The following is a 25,158-nucleotide window of genomic DNA, read 5'->3' as shown; positions in this document are numbered from 1 at the left end:
AGTCACATGTAGACCAGACCAGGCACGGATGGCAGATTTCATTGGTGAACAAGATGTGTTTTTGCAGTAGTCAATGATAGTTTCACGGCCACCATTACTGATACTAGCTTTCAATTCCAGATTTTATTAATTGAATTTAAATTCCACCAGCTGCCGTGGTGGGAATTGAACCCATGCCCCAAGATCGTTAGCCTGGGCTTCTGGAGCACTAGTCCAGTGACATTATCAATACACTACCATCTCCGCCCTAAGTGCCTTGAGTGAGGTAATTCAGCTTATGGTAACTATGCTCTCAGGCATAAGTGAACATCTATTGAATGAGTACTAATAACCCCAGATGCACCACTCTAAATTTATGGATGACCTAGAAGACCTTTTTTTTCCCCTTGAAATTGGGGCTGTTAGCAGTTCTGTGCAATCTGGGGTTTCATGCCAACAGACCAGTGAGCTTATTGGGGTAGCTGGAATTTACAAAATTCCCTTCAATGTTAGACAGAACACTGGGATTTAAAATGTACATGGAAATCATATGTCAATGAGCAGAAAATGACCAGACAAATTGTGATATTAGAGAAAAGTTGTTAGGTATTGAGATAAAAACAAAAAAACTGCGGATGCTGGAAATCCAAAACAAAAACAAAATTACCTGGAAAAACTCAGCAGGTCTGGCAGCATCGGCGGAGAAGAAAAGAGTTGACTTTTCGAGTCCTCATGACCCTTCGACAGAACTTGAGTTCGAGTCCAAGAATGAGTTGAAATATAAGCTGGTTTAAGGTGTGTGTGGGGGGGTGGAGAGAGAGAGAGAGAAGTGGAGGGGGGGTGGGTGTGGTTGTAGGGACAAACAAGCAGTGATAGAAGCAGATCATCAAAAGATGTCAACAACAATAGAACAAAAGAACACATAGGTATTAAAGTTGGTGATATTATCTAAACGAATGTGCTAATTAAGAATGGATGGTAGGGCACTCAAGGTATAGCTCTAGTGGGGGTGGAGGGAGCATAAAAGATTTTAAAATATTTAAAAATAATGGAAATAGGTGGGAAAAGAAAAATCTATATAATTTATTGGAAAAAAAAGGAAGGGGGAAACAGAAAGGGGGTGGGGATGGAGGAGGGAGCTCAAGACCTAAAGTTGTTGAATTCAATATTCAGTCCGGAAGGTTGTAAAGTGCCTAGTCGGAAGATGAGGTGTTGTTCCTCCAGTTTGCGTTGGCTTCACTGGAACAATGCAGCAAGCCAAGGACAGACATGTGGGCAAGAGAGCAGGGTGGAGTGTTAAAATGGCAAGCGACAGGGAGGTTTGGGTCATTCTTGCGGACAGACCGCAGGTGTTCTGCAAAGCGGTCGCCCAGTTTACGTTTGGTCTCTCCAATGTAGAGGAGACCACATTGGGAGCAAGGAATGCAGTAGACTAAGTTGGGGGAAATGCAAGTGAAATGCTGCTTCACTTGAAAGGAGTGTTTGGGCCCTTGGACGGTGAGGAGAGAGGAAGTGAAGGGGCAGGTGTTGCATCTTTTGCGTGGGCATGGGTATTGTGTGTGTATTGAGATCTTGCCGGGGAATATGTACCAACTAGGTAACTGAAAAAATGCAGACATTTTCTAAAGGTGATGTAAGATTTGTTCTTGCTCTATTAATATTTGATTTCAGGAAAGGTGGTCAGATATTGGAAAGACCCTTTCTCATTTTCCCCGCCCCTAAATTAATTGGTGGTACTCACCTACAACTTTGGGGAGTTAAATTGAGTTTCTTAATAAAATTTGGGATGTCTTCCTTATTTTTACTGAAGATTAAAATGCATGTTTATATTAATTAAATATAGTGGCTTGAAGATGTCCCTTAATTTTGTGTGACGCTTGCATCTGTTGTTCATGACCGTTAGTGCATTGCACCTTCTCTTAATGATGACTTATTGTGAGGCAGTGTTACTGTTAACTGCATGTTTAAACTCTGGATTCCAGGTAAAATGGTTAATGCTGTGTAATGCATGCTTTATATTTTTTCCTGATTTTTACTTGAAGTTGAAATATTTTTGCTGGTAATGGAACATTTTCCATTTTTGTTGCCTTGTATCAACATTGTGCACCAATGTCCTGTACATGGGGCACATTGTCTCTGTTCTGTCACATTGACCATCGTAGTCAAACGCCATGTGGCTTAAGTGAAGGTTAACCTTCTGTTGCTCAATACATCGGACAGTGTATTGGGACAATGTCAAGAGCTCCCCTATAGAGGGACGGTGGAGTAATGGTAACGTTACTAGACAAGTCATCCAGAGGCCCAGGCTAATGCTATGGGAGCATGATTTCAAAGTCACTGTGATAGCTAGCAGAATTTATATTTTATTAATAAACATCTGGAATTAAAAGCTAGTCACAGTAATTGTAGCCTTGAAACCATTGGATTGTTGTAAAAAGTCCATCCGGCTCACTAATATTCTTTAGGAAAGGGAATCTGCTGGTCTTTTCCTGTAATGGCCTACCGGTGACTCCTGACCCACAGCAATGTGGTTGACTCTTAATAGCCCTCTTAATAGCCCTCTGAAATGGCCGAGCAAGCCACTTGGTTGTATAAAATCGCTGCAGAAAAGCTGAATAAGAAGAAAATAGGACCCGGTGTTGACTGAGGCATCAGAAATGACAACGGCACACTCTGCAAAGCCCTCCCTACTAACAGCTGGGGGCTTGTGCTACAATTGGGAGAGTTGTCCCACAGACTAGTCAAGCAAACACCTGAACTTACCAAATTATACCCAATGTTACAGATTCCTCCATTGGCATTCTTTGGTATGCCCTGTCCCACCAGCAGGACAGGTCCACCAGAGGTGGTGATACAGTCAGGAAGGAGTTGCCCTGGGAGTTCTTAACATTGATTCCAGACCCCATGAAGTCTCATGGCATCAGAGTGAACATGGGCAAGGAAATCTCCTGCATTTACCACCTGAGAGTCTGAGATCCTGGCATTCAGATCAGATTTAAATTTGAAGCCCTGGTTGTCCTCCAAGAGGGATGTAAAACAATTTCATGAAGTAGGGAAGGGAAGACCCCTGTGTCCTGGCCAACATTCATTCCTTAACATCACTAGAACAGATTATCTAGTTATCACATTACTGTTTGTGGGCCCTTGCTGTATTTCTCCTTCTGCATTCCCTGCGTTACAACAGTGATTTATATTTCAGAAATATTTAAATGAATAAAATATTTTGATATAGTGCCTTTCGTGACTTAAGGATATATAAGTGCAAGGTTTTTCTTTTTATCTTAGCTTTCAACTTTATGCTAACTAATTGGCACATAGTTTGTGGGCAAGTGCTGAGCATAAACTATCTCTGGGCTTTTGCACTGTACTTGCGGTAATTAGAAATACATTTCAGTGTGGTGCCTTGTGCATCGCCTTAACCAACCAGATTGAAGAGACTGTTAGCTAAAGTTGAAGCTCATGGAATTGAAAACAAGTTATTGACCTGGTTAGGAAGTAGGCTGAGCAGCAGGAGATAGAGATAAGGGATAATGGGCAGGTATTCTAATTGGCAGTAACTAGTGGTGCCCTTAAGGATCTGTATTGGGGCCTCAAATATTCATTTGTATTTATTCATTACAAATGATGGGATAGAAAGCTACATTTCCAAATTTGCTGATGATGCTAAGAGAGGAGGCATTATAAGAAGTGTAGATGGAAGCATAAAATTACAGAGATATTGGATTAAGTGAATGGGCAAAACTGTGGCAAATGGATTTCAATGTTATCTGAAGTGAGGTCATCGACTTTGGACATATTCTTATCTATCCAGACCTAACTGTAGAATCACCTGAAATGGCTTCTCTCCCCACTTGCACCATTGCTTCTGGAATCCCCCAGGGATCTATCCTTGACCACCTTATAATTCTGATCTACATGACAACATCATCCAAAAACACGTCAGATTCCACATGTCTGCCAATGAGACCCAGCTCTACCTCAGCACCACTACCTCTCTCAGCCCCAGCACTGCTTCTAAATTGTTGGACAGCTAGTCTGACATCCAGTGCTGGATGAATAGAAATCTCTTCCAACTAAATATTGGGAGCCTTAAGCCAGAGCCTTTGGACTCCACCACAAACTCCGTTCTCTAGCCACTTATTCAATCCTTCTGTCCAGCAACAGAGGCCGAACTAGACCGTTCACAATCTTGGTATAGTATTAACCCCTAGATGAGATTCTGACCATGTATCTGTGCCATCATCAAGGCTATCTATTTCCATCTCTGCAACATTCCCCGACTCTGCCCTTACCTTAATCATCTGCTGCTGAAACCCTCATCCATTCCTTTTTTTTTAACCTTTAGATGATTATTTCACTGCTTTCCTTGCTGGCCTCCCATCTTCCACCCTACCTAAACTTAAAATTTCTGAAAACCTTCTGCCTGCACCCTAACTTGCACCAGTCCCATTCACCCATTTAACCCAGTGCTCGGTGACCCAGTTGGTTCCTATTCCAGGAATACCTCAATTTAAAAATTCCTATCTTGTTTCATATTCCTCCATGGCCTTGTCCTTCCCCATTTCTGTAACTTTCTCCAGTCTTACAGCCTCACTGATCTCTTGTACTCTTTCAATTCTGACCCCTAGTGTATCCCTGATTTTAAGTGCTTCATCAGTGTCGGCCATGCTTTTAGCTGACTCAGCCTAAACTCTGGATGTTCCTCACTAAAAGTTTCCACCTCTTGACCTTTCTCTCTTCCCTTAAGACTCTCTTTAAAACCTACCTCTTTGACCAAGCTTTCGGTCATCTGTCTTAATATTTAACAGGATACTGGCAAGATATATCTGGAGGACCGGGTACAGTATTGGTCTCTTTAAGGAAGGATATAAATGCTTAAGAAGCAATTCAGAGAAGGTTTACTAGACTAATACCAGGAATGGGTGGGTTGTCTTATGAGCAAAGGTTGGACAGGGCAGGCTTGTAGCCACTGGAGTTTAGAAGAATGAGAGGTGACTTGATTGATCCTGAGGGGCCTTGACAGGGTGGATATGGAGAAGATGTTTCCTCTTGTGGGAGAATCTAGAACTAAGGGGTCACTGTTTAAAAATAAGAAGTCACCCATTTAAGACAGAGATGAGGAGAAATGTTTTTTCTCTGAGGCTAGTAAGTCTTTGGAACTCCCTTCCTCAAAAGGCGGTGGAAACAGAGCCTTTGAATATTTTTAAGGCAGAAGTAGATAGAATCTTGATAAACAAGGGGGTGAAAGGTTATCGGGTTAGGCAGGAGGTTACAATCAGATCAGTCACGATCTTATTGAATGGCAGAGCAGGCTCGAGGGGTCTACCCCTCCTAATTCGTATGTTCGTATATCTCCTTATGCGACTTGGTGTCAAATGTTTGAGAATGGTCCTGTGAAGCACCTTGGGACATTTTACTATATTATAGGTGCTACATAAACGCTACTTATTGTTACTTTATAACCCATATGCCTTTGATAGTGTGGGTAATCTGTTGGGGATTTACCAACTTTCATTGCACTTTGTCAACAGGGAAAGACTCCATTTCTGGGTCGGACACAGCAGCAGTCTTCCTGCCTATTAACCAGAGAGGGACTCATTGATGCAATTTTTGTCCTCTTTGATGAATGTAATAGTCCTGAGCTGATGAAAATTAAACATGTGGCCAACTTTGTGAATAAGTGTGAGTATTACACTGTAATTGGTCTGGAAAACTCATGCTTTTTTTTGTACAGTGGATCAAGCCTAAAGCTTGAATTATTGTATGTAGTTATTAATATATTTGGGCTTTGCTGTCTCACAAACTCTTCCCTCCATTTTTCTATTTTGATGTTTTATAATGTAAGCTAAGTTTATTTCACTTTTTTAGCTGTAAACAACGAACATGAGCTGAATTACAATGATTCTTGACTTGGAGAGAAATCAGGCATTGTAATGTTAAAGGAAACTTGTACTCTTAATTACCCTCTAATTGCTTTACAGGGAGAGATATCCATATTCCTAGATCTCTTGCAACTGCCCTAGTTAAGGTGCATTCAGGTTAATGTTGATCAGAGATAGCTTGCTGCACATATTGTTTCCGACTTCTGATGTGCGATATAAAGTACTTTACACAATCCGACTGTCTCTAATCCTGATATCCTATGGGAGAAGGGAGGAGAAACAAAATGTTTGCTCTCGAGCTCTATATTTCCAGTTCAAAACTACAAAAAAATAATTGCAAGGGAAAAATTGGAGATGCTAGTTAATGGATAATTCAATAGAACACACTTTTCCTTAACTGGAGCTAATGAATCCACAGAGTCATTACTGAGAATTAATATTATTCATTTACTTAACCACTGCATCCATGCCACCACCACCCCCCTCACCAATTTTTGAAACTCAGACTTTTGTCTGTTTATTGCATTGTGTTATGCATAAAATTACATAGAGTAGACAACATAGAAATAGGCATTCTGTTCATCTGGCCTGTACCAGTGTTTATGCTCCACATGCTATCCTGCTCAACAATGCATTGTGTTACCCTGTTCCACATTCTTACCCTTGTGAGTAAAGAAGGTTTTCATGAATTCCCTTATTTGGATTTATTAGTGGCTATCTCATATTTACGTCTCTAGTTTTGGTGCCTCTCACCTCCCTCAAGTAGAAACATTTTCCCTTTGTTTATCCTATGAAGCCCTGGCATAATCTTAAAAACCTCCATCATGTTATCTCTCTGTCTACTCTTTTCTGGAAAAAAGAGCCCCAACCTCTTCAGGCTGTACTAATAGTATATCATCTCAATTCTGTTCTGTTCCTATCCTCCTTGCATGAGGAATCCTTTGGAATAAAATATGATGAGCAGAAGGATATTAAATGAGCACAAATTAATAGTCAATTAAAACAATTTAAAGTTTACTTATGTTGGTTGGTATTGGCCAGAAGCTCAGTGGATAGTCAGATAACATATAAGCAAGAGGAGAGGACGCATTGGAACCAATGAGAGATCAAATAGAATGTGCTGGAACCTAAGTGAGTGGGTGTTCTCTCTCTCACTCACCCACACAGACAAGTCATCCAACAGCTAGAGACTGTGTGTGTGTTCGAGTGAGAGAGAAAAAGAGGCCTTCCTCTTTCACACCCACTGTTTTTGAGCAGAACAATTCCAATCGGCACTAAAATTCTGAGCCCTGGTTTGCTCCACATGGAGTGCTGCAGTTCGGTGAATCATGCAGACAGTATAATAACGACCAATTTAACGATGTTCAGCCCAGGTAACGTTTTAGATACCCGTGTTGGTGTTGCATTTGATGTGGGTGTTTTTATTTCAGTTGATTCAAAGTCTCTTTTCCGTCTGCAGACAAAGATACCCTGACTGAGATACGGGAGTTGCAACCCTGCGCTGATGATTTTGAAGTGAAAAGCGTGATTGGTCGTGGTATTTTTGCAGAAGTGCAGGTTGTACGAGAAAAAGCCACCAATGATGTTTATGCAATGAAAGTGATGAATAAGCAAGCGCTGATTGGACAGGATAATGTAAGATGATTATCTATACTGTAGATTTAGGTGGGATCTTAGTATTGTTTTGTAAGACAGCTACAGGACTTGGAGATTGGCTCAGCTGTTAGTTATTCAATTATAGCCATGTATGATTGATTATTGGATAAGTCAACAAGTCCCTCCTTCGTCCAAGAAAATTCAAATATAATACAGTTTGAAGTTATTCCAAGTTTTCATGTAATGGTACTTTAAGGTATCCCAGTCAATGTATATGATCCAATTCTCCTACAGAAGGAGTTGGTTAGTTCATATTCTGGGCCTTTTATGCACAGGTTGATTGTCAAAGCTCACTTTATTGCTGCCATTGCTCCAAAAATTGTTTTCTTAGCTTATCTATGTGAGATTTGTTTGCTGGGGAATGGAATGTTTTCTAGCTTGGGTACTTACCGTCTCTGTCGGATGCACTACAGGTCACATGCAGGGTAGAGCACTCTGTCCTAACTTTAGTCTCCAAATTGCTCCATCTTATTTCCCCACTTTTCCCCAGCTTCTATTATGTAACATTTCCATTGCCGGTCTCAAATTGAATTTATGTAGGGCCCTTGCCAGGGCTGCTTTAAAATATATTCTCAGGACAAAGTGGCAGTGTACTCCAGCCTCCTGCTCTTGACTCCAAAAAACCAAGGTTTTGAATATTTAATTGACTGTATTGATTACAAGTTTATACAGTTATGAAGAATTTTTTCTGAATCTTAATTGGAGCTAGGATACTTAATACTGTATAAGAGATAACTAAATATAAGCCCCTATCTTCAAAAATTATTAGTATTTTTCAATATTATTGGTATTTTTTGAAGATTGGGGCTTGTCTTTCAGAATGTATGAGATGCCTGTTATAAAAAAAATATCTACTGATGATTGCACTAGGCAAATAGTTGTCACATGATAGTATCACTATGGATACAAGGGCTTTGCGGAGAGTATGTACACTTAAAGTTTCCCATTCGTGGAGCAACAGCCTTGCTAAGCACTTGTACTTCATTATTGCACTGTCATTGAAAGACGATGCCACTGAATTAACTGGCTCACTGGCCCATGTTGCAAGAGTGTTCTTCCAGGTTGGCATTGGGCCTTGTCTGACAATCCTTTTCCATGGTGTTCGTCTTGGCCAGAGTGGAGAAGAAAAGCATTCTTCCCCTCCTTTTCCCCATTACATACTTCACCATCTTGAGTAGTTATGCAGGTAGGGGTCATTGAAAGAGAAGAAATATACAGATGATGGTGGAATTGACAAATTGCTTGGAAAACCTGATTGTTCATTGACTAAGCAGACTGGGGAACGTTGCCCGAGCTTCTCAGGGTACATATATATATATTTAAAATATATTAATTTTTAAGATGCCACAACAAATTCTGGTTGGGTGTTTGGGGGAAAAGGAAACCAGACCAATACGAGGAACCTGGTCATTTGGGGAAGTGAGGGGAAATCTCTGAACAGAGAGAGGATTAGCTGTTGCACTGCTCTTAATGGCTTCTTCATGGTTATTCAAAGAGCAAAGGATCCTGAAATGAGACAGCTTCTTCTATCAGCCCAAGAAGTTTGTAACATGAAAAGATTAAAGGAGAAAGTGGAGAAAGGAAGAATTGGAGCTTAAACAGATTTTAAAAAAGAACAAAATAAATTGTTGTGCACTTTGTGAAAGTTAGATAGTGAATTATATGTGGCATATGTAAAGTACTGATTTTATTACATCAGTGCATGATTTTAATAACTCCAGTAAGTTTATGATCTATTGTTTGTGTGGTTTAGAGTTGGCTTATACAGCTTTATTGCTGTTTGCAAGCTCTACCCATTCCACTCTTCGATATTTTTTCTTGGTCGACAGGCGGTGTTTTTTGAGGAGGAATGCAGTATCCTGTCACGCAGTACCAGCCCTTGGCTGCCACCACTACAGTATGTATTTCAGGACAAGACTTATATCTATCTGGTGAGTAGGTGGAAAAGCATCAAACTTGGCAAACAGTGGAAAAGGGCTATCTACCCTGCTCATCACTAGCTATGTGTATAGAGGGCTGCTGGTGTCCATTAAATTGTCCTTGGCAAAATAGTCAGCAACTTAAGAAGAAGGGTAAACCATCAACATCATTGATTTATTTTCATTTCAAGAGCATTTACCCAAATCCGTTTCTTACTCCTTAACGCGGCCAAGTGTCGATGGGTGCTGGGTGCTCTCAACTATTTTACCCAAATAGTCCTCTGTCATGATTGAACCTAGACTGTGAAGTTTGGCAGGCATAGCTCAGTGGAGTATCACAGCCAAGTCTTACTCTATCTTCACCTAGTGTGCACACAGTTGCATTCCCAGCAGGTGCAATAGCTGTGTTTTTTTTTAAAAATCCTTAGATTGAGGATTGGTTAACAAATAGAAAACAGGGGGCAGCAATATAAGGGTCATTTTTTTGGTAGACTGTAACAAGTGGGATGCTGCAAGGATCAGTGCTTGGGCCTCAGCTTTTTACAATCTATATCAATGATTTAGGTAAGGGGGCCAAGTGTAATATATCCAAGTTTGCTGATCATACAAAGCTAGTTGGGAAAGTAGACAGCAAGGAGGGCGCAAAAAACATGCAAAAGAACATAAACTGGTTGAGTGAGTGGTCAGGAAGGTGGCTGATGGAGTATTATGTGGGGAAATGTGAAATTATCTACTCTGGTAGAGTATTTTTTTCAAAAGGTGAAAGACTAGTAAATATTGGTATGTCGAGGTATTTGGGTGTCCTTGTTCACAAATAACAAAAGGTTAACATGCAGGAATGGCATGGAATGGAAGGCAGATATTAACCTTCATTGCAAGGGGTTGGAATACAAGAGTGAGGAAGTTAGGCTGCAACAATATCAGGCTTTAGTAAGATCATATAGGAATACTGTGCACAGTTTTGGTCTCCTTACTAAAGAGAGGATATACTTGCCATAGAAAAGGTGCAACCAGGATTAACTAAATTTACTCCTGGGTTGAGAGGATTATCCTATAGGAAAAGACTGAATAGAATGGGCTATATTCTCTGGAGTTTAGAAGAATGAGAGGTAATCTCACTGAAAAGTATAACATTCTCAGGGCTTGTCAGGGTAGATGCTGAGAAGCTGTTTTCCCCTGCAGAGTCCAAAGCTAGGCGTCATAGTCTCGGGATAAGTGGTTGGCGATTTACAATTGAGATGAGAAGAAATTTCTTCACTCAGGATTGTGAATCTTTTGGTATTCTCTACCATGAAGGACTGTGAATGCTCAGTTGAAGATTATATACAGCACTGATAGATTTTTGGACATGAAGGGAATTCAGGGATATGAGGATCGGACAAGAAAGTGGAGTTGAGGTAGAAGATCAATCGTGACCTTAACTGAATGGCAGAGCAATCTCTAGGTGATGCATGGCTGGCCCACGCCTGCTCTCATTTTTTATGCTCTTACAATTTAAGCATAATGGACACATTTAGTTGGTAGTCATTGCATAAATCACTGCACAAATTGTAGTGGGTGTGCGTAGAAAATCAAGTTTCTAAACCACTCTAGACTGACACAAGTTACTGTATAATTGCTGCTCATTTCAAATTGTGCCACATGAAACCTAAACAGGGCAATACAGACATAGGAGTCTGTGTAAATATAGGTCTGCACGAATGTGACACATTTGTGTCAAAAAAAATCTATACAGATGAACATTATTGCTTTGCTCTTAAATTGTGACCATTGTTTAAAAAGGAAGTGTGTAACGTGTTTTCTGCCATGGGATGTCACTAGTGATCTTCAAATCAATGTGTGTGCATTTTGTATAGCATCGTGGAACAGTTTGATTTTTAAGCAGATATTTATATTTTTTGGTGAGAGAGAGGGGAAGAATTCAGAAGAGTGTTGTTTACTTACTTCCAACAGATAGAATCTGTCTGTTTAGTTAAGCAATGCACAGATTTTCTACTGGCTTAAAATTGTAATTGGCTGGCAGTCTGTTTCCTTTCCATTGCTAAGGGGATGATGTCATGATGCTAATACTCAGCAACACATGGACACAGTAGTTAGTTATTCCAAAACTGATTGCACTCTAGATAGCCAGGTAGTAAAGGATGGAACTAGAGTCTAGACATATCAGCTTTTATTTATGTGAGGCACATCACAAACATCCATCTCCAAACCCAACAGTTTCAGTCTGCACCTAAACGGAGGAGCACAAGTGAATCCCCAACTCTACCGATGTTCTCTGGCTCCACCCATAGATTGCCCCCTTGGTCCCTTATGGGCCTTACTCTTTCCCTGGTTATCCTCTTCCCATTGATATCTTGGGATTTTCCCTACTTTTACCAGCCAGAGCTTTCTCATATCCCCTCTTTGCTCTCCTAATTGCTTTCTTAAGCTCCACCCTGCTCTGTCTATACTCCACTAATGCCTCTGTTCACTTGCTTCCCTTGTACCTGCTAGAACCTTGGTGAGACCACAGCTGGAGTACTGTGTGCAGTTCTGGTCGCCACATTATAGGAAGGATGTGATTGCACTGGAGGGGGTGCAGGGGAGATTCACCAGGATGTTGTCTGGAATGAAACATTTAAGTTATGAAGAGAGGTTGGATAGACTTGGGATGTTTTCGTTGGAGCAGAGAAGACTGAGAGACAACCTGATCGAGGTGTACAAGATTATGAGGGGCATGGACAGGGTGGATATGGAGCAGCTGTTCCCCTTAGTTGAAGGGTCAGTCATGAGGGGACAAGTTCAAAGTGAGGGGCAGGAGGTTTAGGGGTGATGTGAGGAAAAACTTTACCCAGAGGGTGGTGACGGTATGGAATGCACTGCCTGGGAGGGTGGTGGAGGCGGGTTGCCTCACATCCTTTAAAAAGTACCTGGATGAGCACTTGGCCCGTTATAACATTCAAGGCTATGGGCCAAGTGCTGGTAAATGGGATTAGGTAGGTAGGTCAGGTGTTACTCACGTGTCGGTGCAGACTCGATGGGCCGAAGGGCCTCTTCTGCACTGCGTGATTCTGTGAATGTTAAAATATTTTGAATATTTGCTGCCCTGTGGCAGATCACTTCAGACTTGCTCCCCACAGAAACCAGAGATTTCAGATTTTGCTATGATAACTGGGTGGGAGAGGGAGTATTGCCAAGAGGATTTGTAGGGAATTCCTGCGGATCAGTCTTCTTTCCTGTCCTAGCTGGTGACCTGGCATGATAGGTTGGCGGGGGGGGTAATCTTCCCAGTAAAACTGCTTTCTAACGTTTTCTGTTTATGGCAAAAGAAAGGAAATCTGAAATAGCCATCAATCATTGGGAGACTGAAAGGTTAAAATAATGATGACTTCCTATAAGGCAGAGCTATTTAAAAATGCCCTAACTGGGAGGTTTACTGCATATTTAAATTGAAAGTATTGCTTCTACATTTGCCTCTTCTTTTAAAGAAGGCTTACAAGATTTTATTTATGTGCAATTGCACCTGTGTGTCAAACAAAGGCTAAGACTGGCAAAAGCTGTTATGTGTCATTCATCAGGATAAACTAAAGCTTCATTATTCAAAAGCTCTAATTTGAGCAGTAGTTACAATAAAACTTTGTATAGTCCTTCCCTTTCCCAAACTACTTACACAGGATTTGAGTTCTTGCCCAGCATCCTTCTCCAGCTTGACCCTCTTACTTGGTGTATGACAGTGTCTGCTTCTAACTGCAGGTAACCGAAGCAACACCTTGGTAGTGTAATTCACTTGCTTAAGATACATTGCACTTTACATACATTGGCTTCATTCAAAGCTTCAGCATTACTCTGTGCTCTCAACCTGCTGGTCAAAAACACCCCATTCACCTTGCTTTCACTCAAGCTGTAATGATACTATTTGAAAGTGGACTTAGCCCATTGGCTTTAGAATATCTGATAGAAAGCGAAAAGGATAAGTTGATTTTAAAGGAATTGGTACACCTGGTTATATGGATAATTGGGTGCTGATCTGTGCTAAAACCTGGGTAAATCACTAGTATAATTGAATAAAGATTATTTAAAAGGTGAAAACAAAAAACTGTGGAAGCTGGAAATCCAAAACAAAAATACCTGGAAAAACTCAGCAGGTCTGGTAGCACAGTTAACGTTTCTAGTCCGAATGACCCTTCAACAGAACTAGGTAAAAGTAGAAGAGAGGTGAAATATAAGCTAGTTTAAGGGGGGGTGGGACAAGTACAGCTGGATAGAGGGCCAGTAATAGATGGAGATAACCAAAAAGATGTCACAGACAAAAGAACAAAGAGGTGTTGAAGGTGGTGATATTATCTAAGGAGTGTGCTAATTAAGGGTAGAAAGCAGGATGAGCAAGGTACAGATAGCCTTAGTGGGGGTGGGGTGGGGTGAAGGAATCAAAAAAGGCTAAAAGGTAGAGATAAAAGAATGGATGGAAATACATTTAAAAATAATGGAAATAGGTGGGAAAAGAAAACTCTATATAAATTATTGGGAAAAAAGGGGGGGAGAATCGGAAAGGGGGTGGGGATGGATCTAAAATTGTTGAACTCAATATTCAGTCCGGAAGGCTGTAAAATGCTTAGTCGGAAGATGAGGTGCTGTTCCTCCAGTTTGGGTGAGCTTCACTGGAACAATGCAGCAAGCCAAGGACGGACATATGGGCATGAAAGCAGGGTGGAATGTTGAAATGACAAGCGACAGGGAGGTCTGGGTAATGCTTGTGGACAGACTGAAGGTGTTCTGCAAAGCGGTCACCTAGTCTGCGTTTGGTCTCTCCAAAGGAAGAGGAAACCGCATTGGGAGCAACGAATGCAGTAGACTAAATTGAGGGAAGTGCAAACAAAATGCTGCTTCACTTGAAAGGAGTGTTTGGGTCCTTGGACGGTGAGGAGAGGGGAAGTAAAGGGGCAGGTGTTGCACCTTCTGCAGTTGCATGGGAAGGTGCCGTGGGAGGGGTTTGAGGAGTAGGGGGTGATGGAGGAGTGGACCAGGGTGTCACGGAGGGAACGATCCCCGCGGAATGCTGCCGGGGGTTGAAGGGAAGATGTGTTTGGTGGTGGCATCATGCTGGAGTAGGCGGAAATGGTGGAGGATGATCCTTTGAATGTGGAGGCTGGTGGGTGATAAGTGAGCACAAGGGGGACCCTATCATGTTTCTGGGAGGGAGAAGAAGTTGTGAGGGCAGGAGATGGGCCGGACATGGTTAAGGGCCCTGTCAACCACCATGGGTGGAAAACCTCAGTTAAGGAAGAAGGAGAACATGTCAGAGGAACTGTTTTTGAAAGTGGCATCATCTGAACAGATGTGACGGAGGCGAAGGAACTGAGAGAATGGGATGGAGTCCTTACAGGAAGTGGACTGTGAGGAGCTGTAGTCGAGGTAGCTGTGGGAGTCGGTAGGCTTGCAATGGATATTGGTGGACAGTCCATCACTAGAAATTGAGACAGAGAGGTCAAGGAAGGGAAGGGAAGCGTCAGAGATGGACCATGTGAAAATGTTGGAGGGGTGGAAATTGGAAGCAAAATTAATAAACTTTTCCGGGTCCAGACGAGAGCATGAAGCAGCACCGAAGTAATCATCGATGTACCGGAGAAAGAGTTGGGGGGGCCGGAGTAGGACTGGAGCAAGGAATGTTCCACATAGCCCATAAGGAGACAGGCATAGCTGGGGCCCATGCGGGTACCCATAGCCACACCTTTTATTTGGAGGAAGTGAGAGGGGTTGAAGGAGAAATTGTTCAGTGTGCGAACAAGTTCAGCCAGACGGAGGAGAGTAGTGGTGGATGGGGATAGTTCGGGCCTCTGTTTGAGGAAGAAGCGGAGAGCCATCAGACCATCCCGGTGTGGGATGGAGGTGTAGAGGGGTTGGATGTCCATGGTGAAGAGGAAGCGGTTGGGGCCAGAGAACTGAAAATTGTTGATATGACGTAGGGTGTCAGAGGAATCACGGATGTAGGTGGGAAGGGACTGCACAAGGGGAGAGAGAATGGAGTCAAGATAGGAAGAAATGAGTTAAAAGGTGAACTTGGTTTTAGGTATGCCAAATAAATATTTAAGCTAATAAAAATCTAAAACTAGTTGGAGGAATCCTCCTTTTTAGGTTGTTTATTTACTGCCTTATATACTGGAGAATTGCCCATCTCCTGATTTTGGAACCTTAACTCTGCTCAAAAGTGGTTTGATGATTCTGGTTTGGCCTCAACCTGACAAATTTGTATTCCCTTTGAGAATGTGTTTATTTCAACTTTCTCCATGTATTATATGAAGGTACTGGCTTGCTCAGTCTGGTTCCATGTGTGTCATCAGCTCTCTTGAAACTTCACCAAATATTTGAGCCAAGACTATACATCTGGACTCCTTGACTCTCCAACTATATTTGCCTTTCTGGCAATGATCTCTGGGTGGGAACATAGCCTTTTTTCTTCTTTCCTAGCTTAGAAGCATGGAGATCTATTGGAACGCTCCAAAACTACTTGTTGCACAGAACAGAATTGCACACAGAGTTGTAGAATGTGTACTAATGTGCCTTTTTTGCCTTTAGGTTATGGAATACCAACCAGGGGGTGACCTGCTGGCACTCCTGAATCGTTATGATGATCAGTTTGATGAGAGTATGGCTCAGTTCTATTTGGCTGAGTTAGTTCTGGCCATTTATAGCGTTCATCGGATGGGTTACGTTCATAGGTGAGCATCTATACAGGATACTGGAATTGTAGGCCAGTAGGAAAGAAATGGTGCAAGTCTGCAGGTTGGTGCCTGAACTGACGATGAAATGGACTAAACTGAATCTCTATTCATGGGGTGTTCCATGCCCAAACAAGGTGACAGAATACCACCTGATAATGAAGTCTCAGACTTTAATTGCCAATCACATCCAATAAACAGCATTAATAGTAATTAAACAAGCAAACGGCACAACCTCACTTGTTAAGAGTAGCTTTTATAAGCTTATCCACTCCTCGTTCCAGAAAGTAATAATTGCTTTGCATTTCTATCCTATCATTAGCTTTCATACATGGTCTTTTTCTTTTTCTCACCAGATACATAGGTTATCTAGCCAAATTAACTGCCTTTGGTCAAACAAACTCATTTTATTTAAAAAAGAAAAACACACTGACTAAGTACCTGTGAAGCATTTACCAAGACCTTGTGACTCTAATGCTGTTAATTTTTCCAAGAGATGTCAATCAAATGCATTTCAAAAAGTTCAGTTTGTAACTCTTTCGAGTACAAACCCGTTTCCATCTGTTTCAGATGAAGTTACATTGTTTCATAGTTTGCCATTGTGAGATTTGAACTCTCGATTTTGGGGTTACAAACCCAGTACCATAACCACTTGGCTATTTAGGCCAAGCATGAAGTTACATTGTTTCATAGTTTGCCATTGTGAGATTTGAACTCTTGATACTCTTTTGAGTAAACCTGTTTCCATCTGTTTCAGATGAAGTTACATTGTTTCATAGTTTGCCATTGTGAGATTTGAACTCTTGATCTTGGGGTTACAAACCCAGTACCATAACCACTTGGCTATTTAGGCCAAGCCTAAGTTCAGTTTGTATTTGAATTAAATGGCTTGGTCTGTCTCATGGGTCTCTTGTTTTTAAACCAATTGGTTATTGTACCCAAATGAGATGGAATGCTCCATTGTGAGTGAAGTTGGATTTAACTCCTTCTGTACTGTGACAGAACTAAATAAGCTAATACCATGTTAAATCTTGAGTGGTAAGTGTTTTGTTTTTCCCCCACAAGGGTTTATAATGGCTAGTAATTCTAACAACTAATAATATATATTCAGATTGCTAGTTCTACATTTGCAATGTAATCGTAATTTTTCATATTGTGTACTTATCCTGAATGTGAAATCGATAGTTACTGTTGGGTGCAGTGGGAAAGAATTCCTTTAAGGTAAGGGAAACGGGGCCTTTTTCTGTGGGTATGCTAATATATATCCTTTGTACCAGGTGGCAGCGGTTTATGGTTTCTTTGAGGAAGCCACAAGGAAACGTTGATGGTCAAAAATTTTCTTTTAAGTAACATATTTAATGTAGTAAGAACAGCTCAAGATACTTCAAAGGCGATAGTGGACAGCAGCAAGATGTGGGGACTGTGAAGAGAAGTGCTCCACAACTCAACATAGATTGTTGTACTTTCCTTATTGTAAATTGTAACAATAAGGATAACATGTTACATTTCTTGGGTTTCCCTGCACCTTTTTTATTGGTCATTTTTGATTTTCTGTGATTCGGGCTGCTCTTAAAGGTTAGCACTATCTCTCTATATTAAGTTATAACTGAGAACCTTTTTCATTTAAGATTACTTCAGCTACTATCCCATTCTATTCATAGGATACTATTTTGTTGTTTTCTTATAGGATGCGGAGCTAGTTAAGCTAAAATATATTTTCACATTACTATTTGCCTGCAGTATCACTATGATAAATTGTCATGTGTTGTAGTTTAACCTGAACTACATACACAATTTTAATATTGCAGGTTGTAAGATGTAAATCTTACTCAAAGATCTGACCACACGTCTGCATAAATTTTCAAAAGGCTTAGATGGCCTGTGGTATTGCTCCTATTAAATTGGTGTATACACTGCAATACCCCTATACGGGACAAAGGACCATGTAATGTGCAGCTGTGTGTAACCTCAAACATCTCTTTAAGGTGACAAATTCTAATTTTTGTGCCTTCCTTGGGCCAGTTGGGGGCTTTTTACTCTTGGATAGGTCCTGAGATTAAGTAGACGTCAGAGGAAAGTTAAACTTTTTTCTCTTTAAAAGTTTTTAAAAATTGCATTTGTGACATGAAAGTATGAGGAATGCACCTCATCATAAAAATTGTACCCTACTCCTTAGTTCCTACCATTCCTTGTCCTAGAGCTGCCCATCTCTCAATAGTTTAAAGTCTCAATTATTTAACACTCTTCCCTGAACTACTTGCTGATTTCACAAGTCTTCCTTCCCTTGGGTCCTTAATTGTTCCTACATCAATTTCTTGATTCTCATGAGTACAAATGACCTCTCCCAAATCTTCCAATGCCCCATACACCCGTTTGACTTCCACCCATCTCCAACAGCTCTTGCACTGGGCCTACCTGTTTATGCCTTTTCTCTCCCCAGTTACTTCCATTCCTCACTTCTGCCTTCTGAGAAAATTACTATAGTTGGATACCTGCTTGACTGTGACCCTGCAACTAGCTTTATTTTGCTTAAAGCAATGTACTTCTATGAAAATTAACAGCCTAAACTGCTTTGTAACCAGTTTCTGGGGATATAATCTAAATGTACCTGCAGACCTCCTTCCAGTGCTTCCAAAATCACCTTCCTTGTAGCTCGTAGCTCTCCACGTCTAAAATCATAAAGCTCTACACCCTCCCCAATAAACCTTGGTACTCAATTCCTGTAGCTCCCAAACAATGTGTGCCTTCATTTCCAATTTTCTTCCTGTAGTTACTGCCCCTGAAACCACCCCGGCCCTTTTATCTCCCCAGTGTTCCAATCAAACGTGGTTGCAGAACCATTCCATAATAGTCACATCCCATTCCAGTACACCCAGCCATACCCAAGGTCCTTCCCTTCCTTGATGTTAGCAACATTTTAATTGTATGAGAACACACTAACAATGCTCCCAGAACCCACTAATACTCTTCCAAATCATATGACCATCTTTCGCCCACACTCACTCACTGATGCCATTACATGCCGTACAATCTGGAACATTTTCCCCACCATTACCTTTTGTTGTGTTTTTCAAGTAAGGAATAAAATTAGCTGCATAGCTAAATTACTATATAATTATAATCAAAACCGCTGATTTACAATTTCCATGATATTGTGGGCATAATCAAATTACTTTGAGACTTACAATACTGCTAAAACCCACATGATACTTTTGAATAATTGAAATTGCATTTTTATTATAAATACCATAACATAATGAGTGTGTCAACATAGTTAATACCAGAGTTTTCTAATCATTGGACTTTGTTCTGTGTCCTCTATTACCAAAGTAAAGCTAACTCTAATAAAGAGTATTGCAGGGATGGGCTCCTTTAACAGGGATCCTGTGCTGACTACATTAATAAGCCAGTAGCATTGGAACTTAATAATATGCTCTCTCTGGAAATAACCCAAGAGACCAATTTTGTGATGGTGTCAATATTGCACAATCTGTGATCCTGGTTAATGTGGATAAATTAGAATACAGCTCCCTTTTGGTGATTGTCTTCAGATGAGTTTAATTGGACACAGTACCAAGTCAGATGATACTGCTAGAAGGAAGGAGTATCTTTCTACACTTAGAGTTCAGCTGAACTTGGCAGTTAACAATGGCTGATGCCTCTACAGGTTTCTGATACAAAATCTCTTGAAATTTCTGCACTTCAAAGTGATGACACAGTAATCCCCTGATGCACTTGCCCTTCATTAACTGCTGAGTAGGATTATTGCTCGGTACACTTATTTTTAAATATACTGAGACCATGTTTTAGAAGAGCAATATCACTGACAATGCAGCATTCCCTCAGTAACTGTCCTGGATATCTTATCAAGTGTTGAAATGTGGTTTGAATCCACAAGCTGCTGACTGAAATTGGAATGATTAGCTATGCTAATACCTCCATGTGGGGCTCTAAAATTGCTTGTTAATCACAATAATTCTTAATTGCATAGTGGTGTTTCTAACGTTGTCATTTGAAGGAATGATTAATTTTGTCTTTCTCTTCTCAGAGATATCAAACCTGAGAATATCCTAATTGATCGAACAGGACATATTAAACTGGCAGATTTTGGATCAGTGGCCAAACTGACTGCAAATAAAACGGTATGGTAAAGACCCCGGAATGCTCAAGCTAGCCTGTATGTTGATACTGCAGCCTGTTGCGTCCAAGCATGTATATGGGAGTACTGTAATCTGATTGTAAGTGAATTGGTGCAGAATGATGTACCAAATAATGAAATGCTATATGGAGGGTCCTGTTTCTCAATGTGCCTGGCTCTTGGGCCCACTGTGGGGAAGGACACTGATTTGCATTATCACTTTTAGTGTCTTTGGCCTAGAGACACAAAGTGACAACTCTCTGGGAGACAGAGAATTTACAGTACACTTTAAAGTTCTTAAAATAGGGGAATTTTTATAAGCACTGTTTTGCTTTTTGACAGGTAACTACAAGTAAAGAACCAGAGAACCCAACTGATATGGCAACAGCATTCTTTTGTGAAAGTGGTCCAAAGATCAACATGATTATCTTCAAAATTCAGCTATATCAGATAATGTAATATGTTGCATTTACCAACCAATAATATTAGCTATAAGGTGGACCAGAAAATAAGCACAATCTTCAAGTGTGCAGTCATCAGCTTGAGGTATTACAATCTCTGCCCAATACCTTTAAGATCAGAAGATAGGAAATGAGGGAAAATGTCAGCTGTGGTTCACTTGATTGCACTTGTGCTTCTGAGACACCGATTATTGTAAGTCCAAGTTGCATTCCTGAGACTGGAGCATAAAATCTAGGTTTACACTCCAGTGCAGCCCTGGGAAGAGCTGCACTTTTGGACGGGCAGTCTTGCAGATTAGACAATAAGGCACGGCTCTGTCTGCTTTCAAAAGTGAATGTAAAAGATCCCATGACACTATGTCAAAGAACAGGGAAGTTATCTCTGTGTCCTGGCCAATATATATCCCCCAATCAACACCACAAGAAAAGAATGTCTGGTCATTATTATTGCTGTTTGTGGGAGCTTGCTGTGTGCAAATTGGCTGCCAGGTTTCTTGCATTATAAGTGACTACACTTCAGAAGTACTTCATTGCATGTAAAGCATTTTGAGAGGTTGTGAAAAGCATAATATAAGTGCAGCTCTTTTTAAAAAAAAAAGAAATTGTAGATTTAACCGTTGCTATCAGTTGTGCATATCAGGGCACCAGCACAGATTACCTACCCCAAACAACAATGCATTTAATCCCAGGTTACCAAGGAGAGAATCGCAAGTTTTCTTTTTGAGGCTTGCTATATTGGAAGTAAACACATGTAAACCTCTATTCAAGAAAAGAGGAAGAAAGAAAACCGGGAACTGCTGGCCAGTTAGGCTGAAATCAGCCCCCGGAAAAGTGGAATCTATTACTAAGAAAGTCTTAACAATGCAACGTAAGAAATAGGAGTGGGAGTAGGCCATTCAGCCCCTTGAGCCTGCTCTGCCAGTCAATAAGATCATGGCTGATCTATGTGCCCTTAACTTCACTTTCTTGCCTGTCCCCAATAACTCTTGATTCCCTTGTCGATCAAAAATCTGTCAAAATCAGCCTTGAATATATTCAATGACCTAGTCTCCACTACTTGCTGGGGGAGAGAATTTCAAACACTAATGACCCACTAAGATAAGAAATTGCTCCTCATCTCAGCTTTATTTTTAAACTGTGCCCCATAGTTCTAGATTTCCCACTAGGGGAAATATTCTTTCAGCATTTACCCTGTTAAGCCCCCAAAGAATCATATATGTTTCAATAAGATCCCCTCTCATTCTTCTAAACTCCAATGATCTCAAAATGCTGAGCCTTTCCTCATAAGACAACCCCTTCATCCCAGGAATCATCCTAGCAAACCTTCTTTGAATTGCCTCCAATGCAAGTATATCCCTCCCTAAGTCAAGTGACCAAAACTACTCACACCACTTTAGGTATGGTCTCACAATGCACTGTACAGTTGTAATAAAACTTCTCTACTTTAATACTCCATGTCCCTTGTAATAAAGGCCAATATTTCATTTGCCTTTTTAATTACTTGCTATACCTGCATGCTGACTTTGTGATTCATGTTTAAGGATACCAAGTTCCCTCTGTGTAGAATAATGCATTAATGGTTATGGCAGTGAGTCACGGATGTGTATCACGATGTAACAATGACATCAGCAGTCATCTGCAAGAGACTAAGAAGAAAGATGGAATAGTCTACAAGAGAGAGATGCACTTACCTCAAAGCCTAGAATGTTCTATAGTTAAATAAAGGGGTATTTGAAGAAACCTGCCAGAGTTAGACCTAAGTCGCTCATAAGTAGTGGGAAACCTTTTTAATCCAGAACAGGCCACAAGTTACCCAAAGAGAAATCCAAACACTATTTAAAGTGGAAACCAAACCACAAACTACTCTGTATCGCAGCATTCTGCAGTCTATCTCTATTTCAATAATACTCTGCTTTTCTATTCTTCCTGGCAAAGTGGACAACCTACCATTTTTTCACGTTATACTCCATCTGCCAAAATTTTGCCTTCTCAGTTAAACTATCTATATCCCCTTGCAGACTCTTTGTATCCTCCTCACAACTTGCTTTCCTACCTATCTTCGCATTGTTAGCAAAGTTGGCTACAATATAGTCGCTCCCTTCATCCAAGTCATGAAAATAAATTGTAAATAGTTGAGGCCTGGCATTCATTCCTGTGGGACTCCACTAGCTGCAGTTTGCAACCTGAAAATGACCCATTTATCCTGACTCGTTTCCTGTTAGCTAGCCAACCCTTTGTTTGTATTAATATATCACCACCAATGCTATTTGCTCTTATGTGGTGTTGTAACCTTTTATGCGGCACCTTGTCAAATGCCTTTTGGAAATTCAAATTCACTTTATTGGTTCCTCTTTATCCACCCTGTTTATTACATCCTCAAACTACTGCAATAAATTTGTCAAACATGATTTCCCTTTCAAAAACCATTTTGACTCTGCCTGATTATATTATGACTTCTTAAATCTCCTGTTATAATTTTTAAAAAATTTCCTGCTGTCACTTTAATAATGGATTCTGGCATTTCCCAATGAACTGGGAACTAACTGGTCTATAGTTTCCTCCTTTTTTGAGCAAAGGTGTTACATTTGCAGTTTTCCAATCCACTGGGATCTTTCCAGAACCGAGGGAATTTTGGAAGATTGCAACCAATGCATCTACTACCTCTGCAGCCATGTTTTTTAAGAGCCTTGGATGCAGGCCATCAGGCTTAGGGGACTTGTCAACCTTCAGTCGAATTAGTATTCCTATTAATTTTACTCTAGTGATAATGATTCTACTGAATTCCTCCCTCCTTTTTGTCTCTTCATTTTCAACTATTCTTGTGATGCTTTTACTTGGGATGCATGCTTTTACAAAAGGAAGCCATGTTTGACAAATTTGAGAGTTTTTTGAGGATGTAGCTAGTCGGTTACATAAAGGGGAATCAGCAGATGTAGTATACTTGGATTTCCAGGAGGCATTTGATAAAGTGTCACACAAAAGGTTAGGAGGCAAGATAAGGGCTTATGGTGTTGGGGGTCATATATTAGCATGGATAGAGGATTAGTTAACACAGGAAGCATATATGTGGCATTTTCAAGTTGGCAGGCTGTGACTAGTAGAGTGCCACAGGGATCTGTGTTGGGGCCTCCAGGTTAATGACTTAGGCGAAGAAACAGTGTAAAAGTTTGCTGACGATACAAAGCTGGGTGGAAATATAAGCTATGAGGAGTTCACAGGCTGCAAAGAGATATAGGCAGGTTAAATGGGCAACAAGATGGCAGAGTATAATTTAAAAAAAATTCTTTTATGGGTGTGGGCATTACTGATAAGGTCAGCATTTGTTTCCCATCCTTCATTGCCCTTGAACAGAGTGGCTTGCTAGACCTTTACAAAAAGCGGTTAAAAGTCAATTGCTTTGGATCTGGAGTCACATCTCGGCCAGACTGGGTAAGGGTGGCAGATTTCCTTACTTAAAGGATATTAGTTTATGCAACAATTAATTATCGTTATCATGGTCACCATTATTAAGACTAGCTTTGTATTTCAGATTTATTAATTGAATTTAAATTCAAACCCATTTGAGCCCATATCCCCAGAGCATTAACCTGGGCTTCTAGGTTACTAGTCCAATGACAATACCAGTACACCATTGTCTCCCCAGTGGAGATGTGTGAAGTTATTTACTTTGGTTGTAAGAATAGAAAAGCAGAATACTTTTTAGAAGAAACTTGCAAATGTTGATGCTCAGAGATACTTGGGTTTGCTTATACGAGGAACACAAAAAGTTAGCATGCAGATATTAAGCAATTAGGAAGGTAAACAGCATGTTGACCTTTATTGCAAGGGGATTAGAGTACAACAATAAAGAAGTCTTGCTACAATTGTATAGGGTTTTGGTGAAACCACACCTGGAATACTGTGTGCAGTTTTTGTGTTCATAATTAAGGATATACAGTAAAGTCCTGCTGTTCGAGGGGGTTTTGTTCCCATTAAACCTTGCAAATGATGAAATTGCGAACAATGAACATGTCTTTTCAGTGGGACTCAATTAGGTAGGTTCTTGCCATTTGAGGACAGTGTTGTTTTTGGCAAGTTATTCTACAGCAAATTGAGGTGCAGTACCTGTAAATGACAGATGGGGGAGCCTCTGTGCAATACTGTACATTGGTGAAAATTTCAAAATTGTTTGGGTGGCACTTCAGCTCCCAGAATAATAATCACTTAGAGTCAGAGTTATACAGCACAGAAACAGGCCCTTCGGCCCATCATGTCTATGCCAGCCATCAAGCACCTATCTATTCTAATCTCGTTTTCCAGCACTTGGCCCACAGCCCTATATACTATGGTATTTCAAGTGATCATCTAAATACTCTTTAAATTTCTATACCCTAATGGGATAACAATCTGATGTACCACTCTCCAGCTTTCATTTGCTGAGACATGATC

The 25,158-nt window shown here is 40.6% G+C and overlaps 1 protein-coding gene across 1 annotated transcript in view; it reads left to right on the top strand.

The window, feature by feature from the left end:
• Positions 1–25,158, top strand: part of cita (citron rho-interacting serine/threonine kinase a) — a 225,547-nt gene that overhangs the window by 3,687 nt on the left and 196,702 nt on the right. Inside the window, exons 3-7 of the mRNA XM_041203457.1 lie at positions 5,511–5,661; positions 7,321–7,496; positions 9,347–9,448; positions 15,989–16,131; positions 20,180–20,273. Of these exons, the coding sequence (XP_041059391.1) occupies positions 5,511–5,661; positions 7,321–7,496; positions 9,347–9,448; positions 15,989–16,131; positions 20,180–20,273 (666 nt within the window). The remainder of the gene's footprint in view (positions 1–5,510; positions 5,662–7,320; positions 7,497–9,346; positions 9,449–15,988; positions 16,132–20,179; positions 20,274–25,158) is intronic.

The sequence above is a fragment of the Carcharodon carcharias genome, chromosome 13 (genome assembly GCF_017639515.1).
Source record: "Carcharodon carcharias isolate sCarCar2 chromosome 13, sCarCar2.pri, whole genome shotgun sequence".
Lineage (NCBI taxonomy): Eukaryota > Metazoa > Chordata > Chondrichthyes > Lamniformes > Lamnidae > Carcharodon > Carcharodon carcharias.
Note: the sequence above shows the minus strand (reverse complement) of the source record. Positions and strands in the feature narration are given on the sequence as shown.